The 15,190-nt window shown below is 36.7% G+C and overlaps 1 protein-coding gene across 1 annotated transcript; it reads right to left on the minus strand.

The window, feature by feature from the left end:
- Window positions 1–1,275: 1,275 nt before the first annotated feature.
- Window positions 1,276–10,392, minus strand: LOC114454464 (Krueppel-like factor 6). The gene is made up of 4 exons (XM_028434958.1): window positions 10,030–10,392; window positions 6,437–7,016; window positions 3,514–3,637; window positions 1,276–2,172 (listed from the first exon to the last, which is right to left on the minus strand). Exons 1-4 carry the CDS (start codon window positions 10,129–10,131, stop codon window positions 2,121–2,123), a joined length of 858 nt encoding a protein of 285 aa, XP_028290759.1. The 5' UTR covers window positions 10,132–10,392; the 3' UTR covers window positions 1,276–2,120.
- Between the last annotated feature and the right edge of the window lie 4,798 nt (window positions 10,393–15,190).

A 15,190-nucleotide genomic window follows, 5' to 3' on the forward strand; every position in this document is an offset into this window, starting at 1 on the left:
TTCACTCTAAATTTCATAAGTTTTGCAACCAATTTCTGTCTAATTAAGGGAAATATTAAGTAATCATTTGAGGAAAATTGAAGGTTTTCTAAGAATTTTTAGGGTTTTTTTTTTTTCCAACTGTTTAACATTAAAAATGACTTTAATCATGTGCTTTAAGCACCAGGAAAATGGTGACCTGCAAATATTGTTGAGTTTCATTCACACAATGATTCACGTTTTCTCTCATTTTTACTTTCACCTGGGGCTGAATTAGATTTCCTCAAAGGGCCAGATTTGGCGATATATCGCAATATTTCACCACGCGATTATCGTATCAATCCAAAAAATTTCCAAATTGGAGTTTTTTTTTTTTTTTTAAATCATGTTTTTTTAACAAAAAAACCTTTTAATTGCGCTAACAGACATAACATGTAAATACTAGGAGACAGTGAACCACATCATGTTAGGTCAAATTGACCCCATTGATAATAGGAGAGTTAAACTACATCACTTCTCCATGCATTTTAGCTGGAAGTTGATTGCATTTTATTTTCATAAAACATACTTTTATAGATGTATGTGGCTACTTTAAGAACTTAACAGAATCTGTTGTTGAAGCAAAAGTTAAACTTTTTTAAAACTGTAATTTGAAAGTTTGCTCAGCATTCCACTTGTTTTTGATATTGGTCATTTACATGCTCTTGTATGTTTAAAAAATTGAAATAAACTGTATTTCATACCATTTTGTAATTATTAATATGTCATATATTGTTAAATTAATGCCAACGCACACCCCTACTAGCTACTACACAGTAGTTAAACCCTGTAAAAAAATGTATTTAAGTGCTCTTAACATACAGCATTCATTCTAATAATAGACATTTACAGTAGTTTCCTGTGATTAACATCAAATAAACTGGTGCTTCGCGTCAAAAATGTAATAAAAAAGGGGCGTTTACAGGTCACACCCAATAATAATTAAACACCGTCAATTTCAGTTCCATTAAACACAAAAAGGAGGTGCGAGTCAATTTTTAGTAATTGAGCCTTGATCAAGCTTGAACGTAGAAAAGCGGAGCTTCCCTGCGAGGCTGAGTCACTTGCATAAGGCACCATTATTAGGGTCAACAGTGCATTATTATTATTAGGTAGAAAAACAAAACAAAGCTCCAGAAAAAAGTCTTTAAGGATGGATGAGAAGGAAGGGGGGGGGGATGCTTGGAAAATTTAAAAAAAGAAGGAACTTGAGTGTTTTTTTATGTACAGTTTTTGTAACATTTAACCTTCTGCATCTTAGCTGCACTTTTTATTGAAACTATTTGCAGTCCTGAATACAGTGGAAACAGGAACGAGAACAAACCCTTAGAACCATGCAAACACCTGTCTATGATACCGTAGTTATAGTCTAGTCGTGTTATACCTCTAAGCAGCACACAGCTTGTACAAACAAACAACAAATCAGCTTTGTAGAAAAAAACTAAAAAAGAACCAAAAAGAACAGAACAGGCTACGGAACACATTGCACATTTAGTAGCTGCACCAAAAACGCTCCCGTCAGTCGTTCAGTGACTGAAGCAGAGGAACTCGTTCAGTCCACAGCATTGTCGGTACCAGCCCCCCCCCACCAACCCCCACCCCCGCCTTCTACCCACAATCCATCTCTTCTGTCCAGAAAGCAGAAAAAGGGGCCGTTTATGTCTCCACTGGGGCCAGGAGCCAATCCACTCGCAGACATTCACAGTGCACACATGCCTTACCTCAGACACATTTGTAAAAAGTACCAGTGTATCTGCTCTTCAAACCCCCCATGCACCTTTTTTTTTGTCATTGTGTGTTTTTTTCTCTTTAAAGTTCTCCACAATCAAAAAAAAGTGTCCTCGTCCACAGTTTTGTCCTTTAGGAACACCTTTTTCTTCCAAAAGGAAGTCCAACAGGCACTGGGTTTGAGTTTGGTGCAAAAACGGCGCATGCTTTGGCTCCCACGGCTCTTTGCTGCTGCGCTCGCAGACGCTTCCACCACAACCACTGGTGTTTAGCGGCTTTTTCCTCTTTCCTCCAAAAACAAAACAAAAAAAAAAAAAGTCCTCCTTTGCTGTTGTTGCTTGGGTCGGTGCTTGCCCTGATCTAGATATCTAGATCTAGATGTGCCTCTTCATGTGAAGAGCCAGATGATCAGACCTAGAGAAACACCTGAGGATGAAGAAAAGAACAGAGAAAATCAGTGACACACGTAAGAAATGTTTCACATATCATTTGAACCCATTATAGGCTCATAAACTTTACCAAAATAATGCCAAACACGCTTCATACAGTTAATGGAGATAAAGTCATTATTTCATATTTGGGTCAATAAAGTATTATGGATTTTCACTAGGGGTGTACATTGCCATTAATCTGATGATATAATACAAATGACACAATACATTACATCCTGATATTGAACAACAAATTAGGATTAAAACAATGTAAGTCACAGCAAATATTGTGGAGTTTCATTGAATTTGTGTTGTTATTTAAAGGGACAAAGACCTAGGTTCCCAAAGTGGGGTACGGTACCCCCAGGGGTACGCAAAATTGTAACAAGGAAACATCGTCAACATCCCACGCCAAAAAAAAATGGAACAAGGGCAATAACGCTGGAAAAACTAATTGTGCGCTTCTCATTTTCGAACTCCATCAACGTACTGATACCCTGAAACCACACATCTTAAACAGTTTCTGAGAAAAGCTGTTACGGACGGAGCTCAAACCTATGTCTACCTTCCACTTTGTGGTGGTGGATAAAAATACCACTATCCAAAAAGTCTGCTAGCTTCATGCTAATGTCTATGGGAAAACCCATGTATATGCTCATGCTAACATTTACCGCATCGGCAGTGATTTATACAACACACCGTTAATGCTCAACTTTCATAAACACAGTCTAAGAGTACACGTAAACATACTCATGACCATATGTTTATTCAAGCTGTAGAGACCAGTAGACCATGTGCTTTCAAGATGGTGACTTCTGACTACTATGGCAACAGTGGAAGGTCAAAACACACAAACTCACCCAGAGTAAAGAAAAACAGAACATAATGTTTCATATATTTATTTCAACAAACAGAGAGACTTGTTTCTCACTGAAAATGTCAGTAGGATAATTAATTATATAAATAAGTGATCACTGAATAAGATGTTTTAATGGTTATTATATATGATTCTAACAGGACAGTCAAACATTTCTACTACATTGTATGTGATATTACTCCTGCACACTTATGTATAATAATAATAATAATAGAGGGTAGATGGCTTCAGGTTTAAGATCTGAAGGGGTGGTAGAGTGGGTCGTCTAATAACAGAAGGGTTGGGGTTCGAATACTGTTCTATTTAAGTCATTGTTGTCCTTGGGCAATGCTATTTATTAAATATGCTATTTATTAAAATATGGACGTGGACATCATTAATGATGATGCTAAAGCTTGATGCAACACCTGCAGAACGTTCATCACATCAGCAGAAAACTGCCGACTCGGCGCTGCTTACCGGTCACAGTGACTGCATTTGAATGGCTTTGCCCCCGTGTGCTTCCTGAAGTGTCTGGTCAACTCGTCGCTTCGTGCAAAGCGCCACTCGCAGCCTTCCCATGAACACCTGTACGGTTTCTCACCTGTGGAGGAAACGAGGCAGCGATTAAAAACACTGGGAACAGGATTCTAATAAACGGGCTTTGATCACAGCAGGGCCACAAAAATGTGACCACAACCAATTTGAACATTAATACAAGAAAAACAAAGGGTTTCTGTGGTCGTTTTGTATAATTTATTGTTATATTGGTAATTATATTATGTTTTTTGTTGTCATTTTGTGTATTTTGTATGTTTTGCTGTTATTTATGTTATGTTGTGTGTTTTTGTCATTGTGAGAAAATCATTTTGGGAATTAATTTGTGTATTTCTGCTGTCATTTTATATAATTGTTGATGCTTTTATATTATATTTTTATATATTTCTGTCATTCTATGTACTTTTGTATGTTTTCTCTTATTTTGTGTGGTTTTGGAGATAGTTATTATTATTTATTTTTGTGGTCGTCCTCTGACTTTTAGTTGTAAATATTTGGTATTTTGAAGCCAAACTAAACTAGACGGGGGGCCACATGTGGCCCACAGGCTGGCAGTTGATCTTTTTTATTTGAATTCAGAATTAATTATTTTGAATTATTCTGCTTTGCATTCACATGTAAAAATGGTTTATTCGCCTTTATTCAATTCAGCTTTAGGTCTCAGAATGGAAAAGGTTGTTAAAGGAAAAAAGCAAAGACATAATACTCGCAGTAAGCTGGTTTATATTTTCCCTTTACTCCCCTTTTCCTCATCAAGATTAAAGCATAAACAACCACCTTCCAATGGGTGAAAAGTTACTTTTTAAAGAGTATTTAACTTTACTTTTAAGTTTGAATAGATTTAGAATCATTTTAAAGATGTGATGGCCAGACAGTGACACCACCAGATATTTAGACACGTTTGAAAACAGAATAAATTACAGAAGTTATTTAATCAGGAACCTTTTAAAAAAAACCCAAAAAACAAAAAAACAAGTGAGCAAATATTTATTAAGTTATAACATATTTGGAATATTTTTATGCATTCAAATCTTTTAGAGCTAAAACAAATGCAGTCGACTGAATAAATATTTAGGGGTCACATGATCACTGATGACATCACGTGAGATTTGACGCCCAGGTTTTTGCTAAACTTGCTTTTACAAGGTGATTTTTAATCTTTTTAAAGAGGATTGAACTATTATTCTGAATGAAATCTCTCATGTAAATGTAGCAACAGTTAAAGTAAAGCAGATAATAGACAGCTAAACTTTTAAATGACCACCCCCTGGCTCTCCGCCCCCCCCCCCACCCTTTTCCTTTCCCATGGTGAAACTCAATCTGTTTTGAAGTCTTTTTTATCTCCCATGTGTAACCCCTCCCCCTCCCCGGCCCAGTCAGTCACATTCCACATAGATTAGGTCACTGTTTAGGTATCCGGCCATGCAGAGCTAATACTCGCTGCTCCAGCTGAGGACTTCATGCGATGTGGACCTTTAATTACGTTACACAATGGCTGAGCCGCGCTGTGGAGGTGGACGACTGAATTAAAGACACTTCCGACAGCGACTCGATACGCACGCAGCAGCAGAACGAATCCTTCATGTTCACTCTAGGGCTGAACGATATGGACCAACACTCATATCTACATATTTTATCTTAAAAATGGCGATACACGATATCAATCCAGACATTTTAACTCAATAAAGTCTAATTCTGGGTTAAATTTGCTGATGAAAAATGCCATAGAGGTACATTTATTAACAAACAGCTGCACAATGATAATATGTGCCACTTTTGGCCTTTTCTCCTCTAAAGGACAGCACATGTGAGTGAGTTCTGTCGTGTGGCTTGTTTAGGGGAAGTTAGGACGCACTCAGAAATCCATCTAACGGTGATGTTCATGCAAAGCAGGAACTCCTCAAACAAGTATTTTAATACAAAATAAGTTACAAAAAATGTACGTATATATCTGAAATGTGGAAAACTTGTAAAGAAGGAGTGTTTGACTGTACTCTATGAATAATATTAAATACTGTGTGACTGTATAAACTCTACCTTATGGCTGCACGATTATAGCAAAAATGATAATCACAATTATTTTTGATCAATATTATAATCACAATTATTTATCATGTTAGGGGGAAAAAAAATCAGTTTTTATTACATTACTTTTAAACAAACTATGTGTACAATTTACAGTGCAAAATGAAGCTTTAAATGAGAATTATACTCAACTATTTATTTTTTTAAATTAACTCAAGAATTTAAAACAACAAATAGATTAATAAATATAAATATTGAAAACAATCAGATTTATTTAATCGTGGCAACGAAAATGGTGGTCACGATTAATAGATGACTAATTATGCAACTCTAACATATCTCGATATAGGCGATAGTGTCATTTTTTATATCACCAGAATAGAAAACTTGATATAGCTTGAATCTAGATATATGGCCCAGCCCTATGGAGATATTAGTTTAGGTCCACATGGCCCAGCCCTATGCAGATATTAGTTTAGGTCCACATGGCCCAGCCCTATGGAGATATTAGTTTAGGTCCACATGGCCCAGCCCTATGCAGATATTAGTTTAGGTCCACATGGCCCAGCCCTATGGAGATATTAGTTTAGGTCCACATGGCCCAGCCCTATGCAGATATTAGTTTAGGTCCACATGGCCCAGCCCTATGGAGATATTAGTTTAGGTCCACATGGCCCAGCCCTATGGAGATATTAGTTTAGGTCCACATGGCCCAGCCCTATGGAGATATTAGTTTAGGTCCAGATGGCCCAGCCCTATGCAGATATTAGTTTAGGTCCACATGGCCCAGCCCTAGCTCACATCATGCGCTCTCACTCACCCGTGTGTGTGCGCTGGTGTGCCTTCAGGTGTGAGCTCTTCGTGTAGACCTTGCGACACCCGTTGAAGTGACACCTGTGCACCCGCCTCCTTCCGTCCGGTGACGCATCCCCACACACCAGTCCAGTCTTTTCAGAACCTTTCGTCGTCGCCGCTACCGCCGCCACGCCTCCTCCAGTACGGATTTTGACGGGCAGGTGCAACTCGGCGTGCGTGGCCACCCAGCCGCTCATGGCGCCGCTGGCCTCCGGAGAGGAAGGGGGGGTGCTGATGACCGAGGGGCTAAAAGGTCCAGAGCCCACCAGGACGGAGCCCAGGGGGTTGGAGGTAAAGCTGTGCGTGGGCGACAGTTCCTCTGAGCTGTCCGACGCCTCGCTGCTGGCATCTGAGTTGACGCTGCTGGTGTCCAAGATGTGGTTGTCCTGACTGTCCTCCTCCTTAGGGTCCGACCCGGCGTTGGTCGTCTTGTCCCCGCACGCCAAGATCAGTTTGTCCCACAGGTCCTCCTGGCTGCCAAACTTTAGGTCGGACCGGGAAACGTAGGGTTCGCTCTGAAGATAACGCTCCAACTCCAAACACGTCTGATCAAAAACACAGAGAAGACCATGAGGACAAATATTAGTTATGAACTCTAAGCAGGAACTAGGACTGGGCAATATATGGTGATTTCTGTTTAGCGATATAGAAAATTACAATATTGCCTATATCAATATTTCTAGAGCTTATTTTGTTTAAAATACTTGTTATAGGAGTCACTACTAACCCAGACCTTCTCCTAAACATCCACACTACAGACTCACTCACACATGCTGTCCCTTACAAGAGAAAAAGCCAGAAGTGGGACAAATTGTGCATCCCTTTGTTATTAAATGAGCCTGTGTGGCTTTTTGCACCAAATTTAACCTAGAATTGTTTTTCTGGTCTGACTTAAGTTAAAGATTTCTATCAACAATATATTTTTATTATATTCATTTTTTAAAGATATATTACCTTAGATTTTATCGAGTTAAAAATATCAACTTTATATCGTATATCACCATTTTGAAAACAATTTTGAGATATGAATTTTGGTCCATATCGTCCAGCCCTAGCAAGAACTAATGAGTAGAGGTGAATGTTATGGATTACAAGTACTCACGTTACTGTGATCCAGTAGTTTTATGGATACTAGTACTTTTCTGTAATTTTACTTAAAAAGAAGTCGAGGGCTTCTGACTGGTTCAACGATGATTCAGTTTATGACCCGTCCCAAGAATACAATAACTGTCATTAATGTGTTACAACTCTACATTTATATGTTGTGTAGATATGTACGACTGAAAAAGGTTTAAGGCTTTTTATTTATTAAGTTTCACTCGTTTTCATCAAGTATTTTAGTTTGTTTTTTAACTGATTTATGAAACTATTTTGAAGAGGGTGAAAGTAACAAAACAAGTAACTTGTAATATGAGATGCTTTTATGGGCACTTGTACTTTTTTTAGTATATTTATAAATCAGTCATTTTACTTTAAGTATGTTTTAAAAGAAGTAAATTGATTTGTTACATTTCTACACCTCACCATTTTTCATTGAACATAATCCATAAATTCTTAATCGTGCCATTTCTGATCAACATCCAGCCACGTTCTACGGTTCAGGGTTATGGTTCTACTGTTACTCATATGACACAGCTTTAAAGTTCATAAAGTTTTTATTATTATTTAAAAAAAAAAAAAAAAAAGAATTGGACATTTTGTTGACCAACCTTTTATTTTCTGCAGATGTCTTTGTGGAAAATATATTAAGTTCCAAATAATTGTGCAACATTTGGTCTCTACTTTTTTAAGTTCATACATGAGATGTTTACTGTACGCAAAGGAACCATGGCAACGAATTATTACCAAAAATAAACATGTGTGTGTCTGAGTAGGACACATCAGTACTCTTTACAGCTCTTCTACAGAGCATGCTCAGATTCATCACTGGAAACAAAAATATCCAGTGAGAGATTTGCTGATTGTTGCAAAACAGACTCACGCATATGAAAAATAAATAAAATAAATCTCTTTCCACAAGTTTCCACCACTTTAAACTTGTGTTTCAGTTCACCTCTGCCCCCTCTCCTCACCTCACCACCACAGCATCATGAGGACACTAAACCACTACACTGGCGTTGTGGGATCATTCACTGACTGCAGAGCGGCTTTTCTTTATGCAGCGTTGCACCAAAAACGTGCAATGTCATTTCAGCTCCGCAATGACTCACTGAGCAAAATTAGTGTCCTTTTATGGAAGCTCTGCTCGACTTCCTCTTCCAAACATGAAGAACGGGGGGGGGGGGGGGGGGCTTCAGCTGCTTTTCCTCACACACGTACTCATCAACATCCACAACTTCAACAGGAAGAAGAAAAAATAAAACAATGAAAGGAAGAGGAAACTGAAAACTGAAACTTCACATTATTTTTTCCACTTTTTGTTCTAAAATCATTGCAGGACTAAATATTATATACTGGAGTTTTACTTAATATTTCAATTAATCAACTTCATTTGTTCCCAATAGGAGTGATTCAGAGTGCTACACTAAAACAGTGATTCTCAACTGGTGGGCCGGGGCCCAAAAGTGGGTTGCAGACGTGTACTGGGTGGGTCGTGAGCAGCTGGTCACAAATGAACAAATACCTAATGTTGGACTTGTCTTTGATTTGAAAAGAACCTTTTGTTTTGACAAGAATGCTGTAAAATGCATGTTGCAAGGAAAAATATATGGATTTATGTTTTAAAAAATGTTGTGTTTTCAACAAAAAATATAAACAAATAAAATAAAAAATGGGTTGTGATTTAATGACTGTGAAAAAATGTGGGTCCCATGGTGAGACCAGATGTGAACCCCTGCACTAAACACATAAGAGTACATACTAGTACTCTTAAAAACATGTAACGCAAGAAATGAATGTTTGAACTCTGACTGTTGCACAGTGGAGGAAACATCTGTAACAAGACGATGCAAAAAAAAACACAAACTAGAAAAATCACTATTATAACAAGTTGAAGCGTTCTAACCATCTCGGATCTGATCTGGAATTAAACTTAAAAAATAAATAAAAAATGACAGTGATTGAGCTCCTCCCACAGCCTAGACTCCAGCTGTTTATATTATTGGATTCTTACTAAAAAACTCCAGCTGTGTTAGTTTTATTGTAAGAACTTAACGTTTGAAGTGTGACTGTTGCAATGATCACAGGATGATGCAAATACATTAAACATAAATCACTACCAAGCTTCTAGGATCTGGAATAAAAGCTGCTGTTAACTCATAAAAACGTTTTAGAAAGAAAAAGAAGAAGAAGTGCAGAATGCAGCATGGCCTCATTCATGAACACAGCAGAGCTGTCAGAGACAACCATCAACCCCACAGACATGAATGGACGGACGGACAGACACTGTGGATCAAACCCTGTGTTCGACAGACCGACTACAAAAAAAAAAAACATCGAAACAAAAAAGCGCGTGGAATACGTTGCGTTCCGCCGTGCGTGACATATTCTTCCCCCCCCCCCCCCCCCCCCCACAGAGAGTAGACACGGAGTTATATTTATTATTATAATTATATTCACCTGCTGCCAGTACTCCTCCAGGGACGGTAAGGCGGAGAAATAGCCGGTGTCGTGAACTATCTGAAGTTCCTGAAAGATGCTGCACATCGGTAGAACATCCATGTTGGTTCCCGCGGATATTTTGTCTTTTTTTTTTAAAATAAAAATAAAAATTAAAAAAACCACCCAGGCGTCTGTAGCTGCGCTTTGATATTACAGACGCAGGTAGAAAAAGAGCCAGAGAAGAAGCCGTGCTGTGAGTCCTCCGTGCGGGCTGGAGCCAGGAGTCAGTCCGTCAGAGAGAGGGTGAGAGAGGGACACAGTGTGTGAGGAGCTCCGTGGATGGAGCTGCTGTCAAACAGCTCACCGTGACCGGACTACACGAACAACTGCGCTCTGCAAACTTCCCTATTCAAACCTGCACGCCCGCCCCTCCTCCCGCCCCCCCCCGCGTGACGTTTCCGGCCTCGCAGCCAATCAGCAACGAGCAGAGTCAGGAATCGCAAATGATATCACAGCCGACCAATTGCGGCTGAGCACTTACTTAATTTTGTCTCTTCTGTGTTTTAATTGGTTCATTTAACTCCGAGTAGCTGGCTGCTGATTGGTTAGATATTTTTAGGCTCGTATATAACTCTCCGCGTCTCTTTACGCTGACAAGTTTCACCACAGACAGCGTATGTGAGCTTCTGCTGAGGAAACTATGGACAGAAGTTCAAGCACAGCTTTCACCAAACATGGACAACTTTTATCACAGCAGTGTGATTGTTTGATCTGATCATCAACATTCATGTCAGCACTGAGAATAATGAAGAATATGAGCATTATAACAGCAAAGAAAACAAGTGTATGCTTTTGTTATTGGATCTTCCCTTTTAAAAACAGGTTTTTTTTTTTTTTTTTAAATTTTAATATACCTGATTTTAAAGTTGTGTTTATTACTTTTCGACCCTGATGAAGAAAAATACCTTGAATTTTAAAATAAAAATAAAATAACCACTATTTTTTTTTTTTAATCTTTTTTTCTAAACGTAAAATCAATTTAGTCAAACACACACTGGCCGTTTTGAGTTATTTAGAGTGTTTTTTTTTTGCAGTTGTTTGTACTTTTTTTTGTCAAATTGTGTATTTATCTTGTTTTAATATGTATTATTTCGAATATAATCAAAATGAGTTTATTGCCATATAAGCACGTTAAAAAAAGAACTAGGACAATGGAACTCTTGTGCATACCCAGAGTTAGATTAAAAAATAAAAATAAATAAAATTACAAACAATAATTATGTATTTGTTTATTTATAGTTGCATTTATTTTACATTCATTTTATGTGCGTTTGTTTCTTGGAGTCCTTTTTTTTATTTCTGTTGTAGTTTTGTATCTTTTTAGAATCCTTTAGTGTAATTTTGTGCATTATTGGAATAATTTTGTGCATTTATTGTCTTTGCATTTATATAGAATTACAATATAATGACTTATCTGAGCATTAATTTGTGAAGAACAAAGGATTTGCATGTTTTAGTTATGATTTTTAAACGTTCCTCCTGTAATGTTATTGCATTTTTGTAATAATTGTGTATATTTTTCACTTTTTAATTAATTAATTAATTTATTTATTTGGTGTTGTTTTGTGTATTTTTGTTGTCCTTTTGTATATTTCTCCATCATATTTTTGGGTTTAGGTTTATTTTTACACTTCACCAGTTCCCAAAGGCTTTTCTAGTGTAAGTGAAACTATCAGGAAGAGAGCGGCTAATTACTATGAAGCCTGCATTTTAAATAGTAGCAAAGGTGCTTTTTTTTTGTTTTTTTTGCAGAAATCTGATTTATTCCGTAATGCTATATTTGCATTAATGAATCTGCAAATCAGAGATTACATAGGATTAGGACTATAGTGAACAAAAAGTCTTTTTCCAGCCATTTAAGACATTCTATTGTTGAATTTCTGCTAAATGTGGATGTTTTCTTATGCTTTATCTTGTTTTCTTGCTCTTAAAACATTATTTTAATGGACATTCAAGACTGCTTGTGCTTGTAATTACTGATGCATCATTAATAATATCAGAGCCTACATAGACAGAGGAAGCATGAGTCCCTGTGACTGAATCTATGAAATTGATACTTTTAATTCATCACTAAAACTAAAGATCCAAGCTGTGTAATACACATAAACATTTTCTTTTTCATAATTACCTAATTTGCACTTTAAAGAACAAGAGACATAATTCATATTTAACAGTAGTTCCCTAAAGTTAAATAATTTGTTTTACCCCAATTTAATTATTATGACACATGAAAAGATCTTGTATAAATTAGCATTGAATTATTCCCAAGATCATTTGGATCAAAATGTGCTCCAAGATTGTGCATCATGTTTCAGAAAAATGTCTTAGTTGTTTGTTAACTAACACAGCTTTAAGATGTGCATCATAGCCACAGGAAACCAGAAGCTGGATAACATGGTTTAATTTTACACTGCGAGCATTGTGTATGTTTGTGTTTTGAAGAGTTTGCATGTTCTTATTGAGTGACACACACTTGTGGATGGATGGATGTCGAATTCCAATCTTGTGAGCATTTATGCATTTTTTCCCAAATTGTATTTTATCAGTCTTTGCTTCAAATGGTTCAAAATGAGACACAAACAGAGATTTTTAACATGAGTTTAATAAAGAAATTTGAGATGCATTCATAAAAAACCCTTTCATCACATTTTCGAGGAGGACCAAGAACATGCAACATTTCACATACAGTAGATTACAAAACAACCAATACTGACAAAATGACAATTTGGCTCACAACCTACAATCTCCCACCACCACACATATCAGAGTAAATATTGTATATACACATAGATCTACACATTAGTGTATACAGATACATATACAACCTAATACAGCAGACATATGCATACACAGCAATACACATACATAAGTATAGAATCCATGTATCATTTGTTCATTCGTTTTCATTATGTAACAAACAGTCATTATTTGATATTTGTTTCCAAAACCAAAATGAAAAAATGGAAAACGCCTTGTTTTTCAAATTCAAGCTATTTTGCTTCGGTACAGAAAACGAAAAACGGAAAACGAACACCTTTATTCATTTTCTCCATTACCGATTTGCCAAAGTACGTGACGCGGAAGTTACCTTAACCCTAACCCCTAACCCCACTAGATCCCTCCACCTAACCCAAAAAATGCCAACATAGCTCCAAATGACAGCCTTCATGACACCTTATGCATGCCAATGACAGCATAATGTCAGCTTTATGTATAAAACTTCAAATAAAGTGTGACCAAAATTTTACCTGAGCCATCATTGAACCAAGTTTCTATCAAGTTTTTGACAGAAGGAGAAATTGTTGCACCAATTAGAAACCTTGAAAAGCATTAGGAGAACATGCAATCTCCACACAGACTTGTTCAATGAGTGGTCAAAGCTCTCATAAGTTCTGCCCATGTCTGGGATAGCCTTTAGTGTTCCCTTATCAATCAAATATTCTGCAGTGCCACTCATTGGTATCATTTCCTCTTTAAAGAAGTTCCCCTGGTGCATCACTGGCATCTTTTCCTGCTCTTATTACATAAGTGTTGTTGCCTAGCGATGCCGTCGCCTTCATCACATAAACAACATTTGAACACAGGAGCTGCGTTGTCTTCTAAGTGCCAGTGTAGACGACTGAGTGGCCTTTGTGTGGCTCTCAGCTGTGAGGTCACATCGCTAACCCAGAGCATCTGATTGGGTCACATGACCAATGGGATGTGTTGTGAAGAAGCCTGGAGCTGGACCGTGGCCCTGCTAAGGAATTCCATCTAATGGGACCATTCATTACGGCCCCGGGGGCTCAGTGGACGCTTTGCTTTGAAGAGTAAAAAGTTCTCGTCCTTTAAACAGAAAGGTTGAACCTTACTTTGTCAACACGTACATATAAAAGAATGCAGGACTTATCACAGCACAACATGCACCACTCATTACTCATAGATTTTGTTGCCCAAGCTTCCACTGTATGTGTTTGATGAATAACAGAGCGCATGCACCGCCGGGTCCTGCTTCAGCATTAGCGCAGTAATCACTTCCTTCAGAAGTTCCTCTTAGATGAAGCATTTAGAGAATGTGGAGGTCTTGCATGGCAGCTTTTATCTTCCAAGGCCAGGTCTGCAGCTTTATCATCGTTATGTAATCCTGGCCTCGCCAGTAGCCACAGGAAAGAGCAATTACACCATGACCCATTTTAATACATCACTGTCTGACCAATCAGTGAGTTGTTCTAACTGGTTTTTCTGGGTAACCTGGGTTTACTGAAAAGTCAGACATTTTTGGTTTAACATGTATATATATATATATATATATATATATATATATATATATATATATATATAGGAAGATAAATGTCAGTTTATTCTTGTCTTAGTTTGTCATCATTTTCCCTACAAATGTAACAAACTCAAATGTACAAAATAGTAGAAACATCTTATGGATAAAATACCTGTATTTTTTTTTACCTCAAGAAAACAGTGTGGTACTTAACTCTAAACGTAGTTAATTTCATAATCTTCAATAATATATATACAGGTTTTTCTCAACATATTTTATTTTGCAACACACAAGATGGAGAGAATAAGGAAGAATGACACATTATTTACAAAATCTACACATTACTATAAACAGAGGGAATGGATAGAAGAAAAGAGAAAAACAAGTCAATAAATAATAGATTTAGTAGAAAACAGCAGAATAAAAAAATAATAAGTAGAAAAATAAAATGGAATCAATTAAATAAGAAGTATAAGTAAAAGTATACTATACAAAAATACATATTATGATAATTGCTTGTGTACATACAAAAAGTATATACACAAGCAATTATAATAGTGAAGAGAATGTACTAAAAGGGAAAAATAAATAAAAAAGTGATGGTGGTCGTAGTGTGAATGTAATAGAAGCAGAAAATAAATAATTATATGAATAAATAACATGATAAATGAGTAAAATATGAAATAAATAAAAATATTAATCAAAATAAATAAATAAAAACTAAATAAACAAATAAATTAAAGTTTAGTAGCCTATAAAGGAAAATAAGTATTTATAATAATAAAGAGAAAGTACTAAAAAAAAAAAAAGAAAGTACATGGACTGTGTCACCACCATTATATCAATAATATTCAGAAGAACGTG

Source organism: Gouania willdenowi, chromosome 20, assembly GCF_900634775.1.
Source record: "Gouania willdenowi chromosome 20, fGouWil2.1, whole genome shotgun sequence".
NCBI lineage: Eukaryota > Metazoa > Chordata > Actinopteri > Blenniiformes > Gobiesocidae > Gouania > Gouania willdenowi.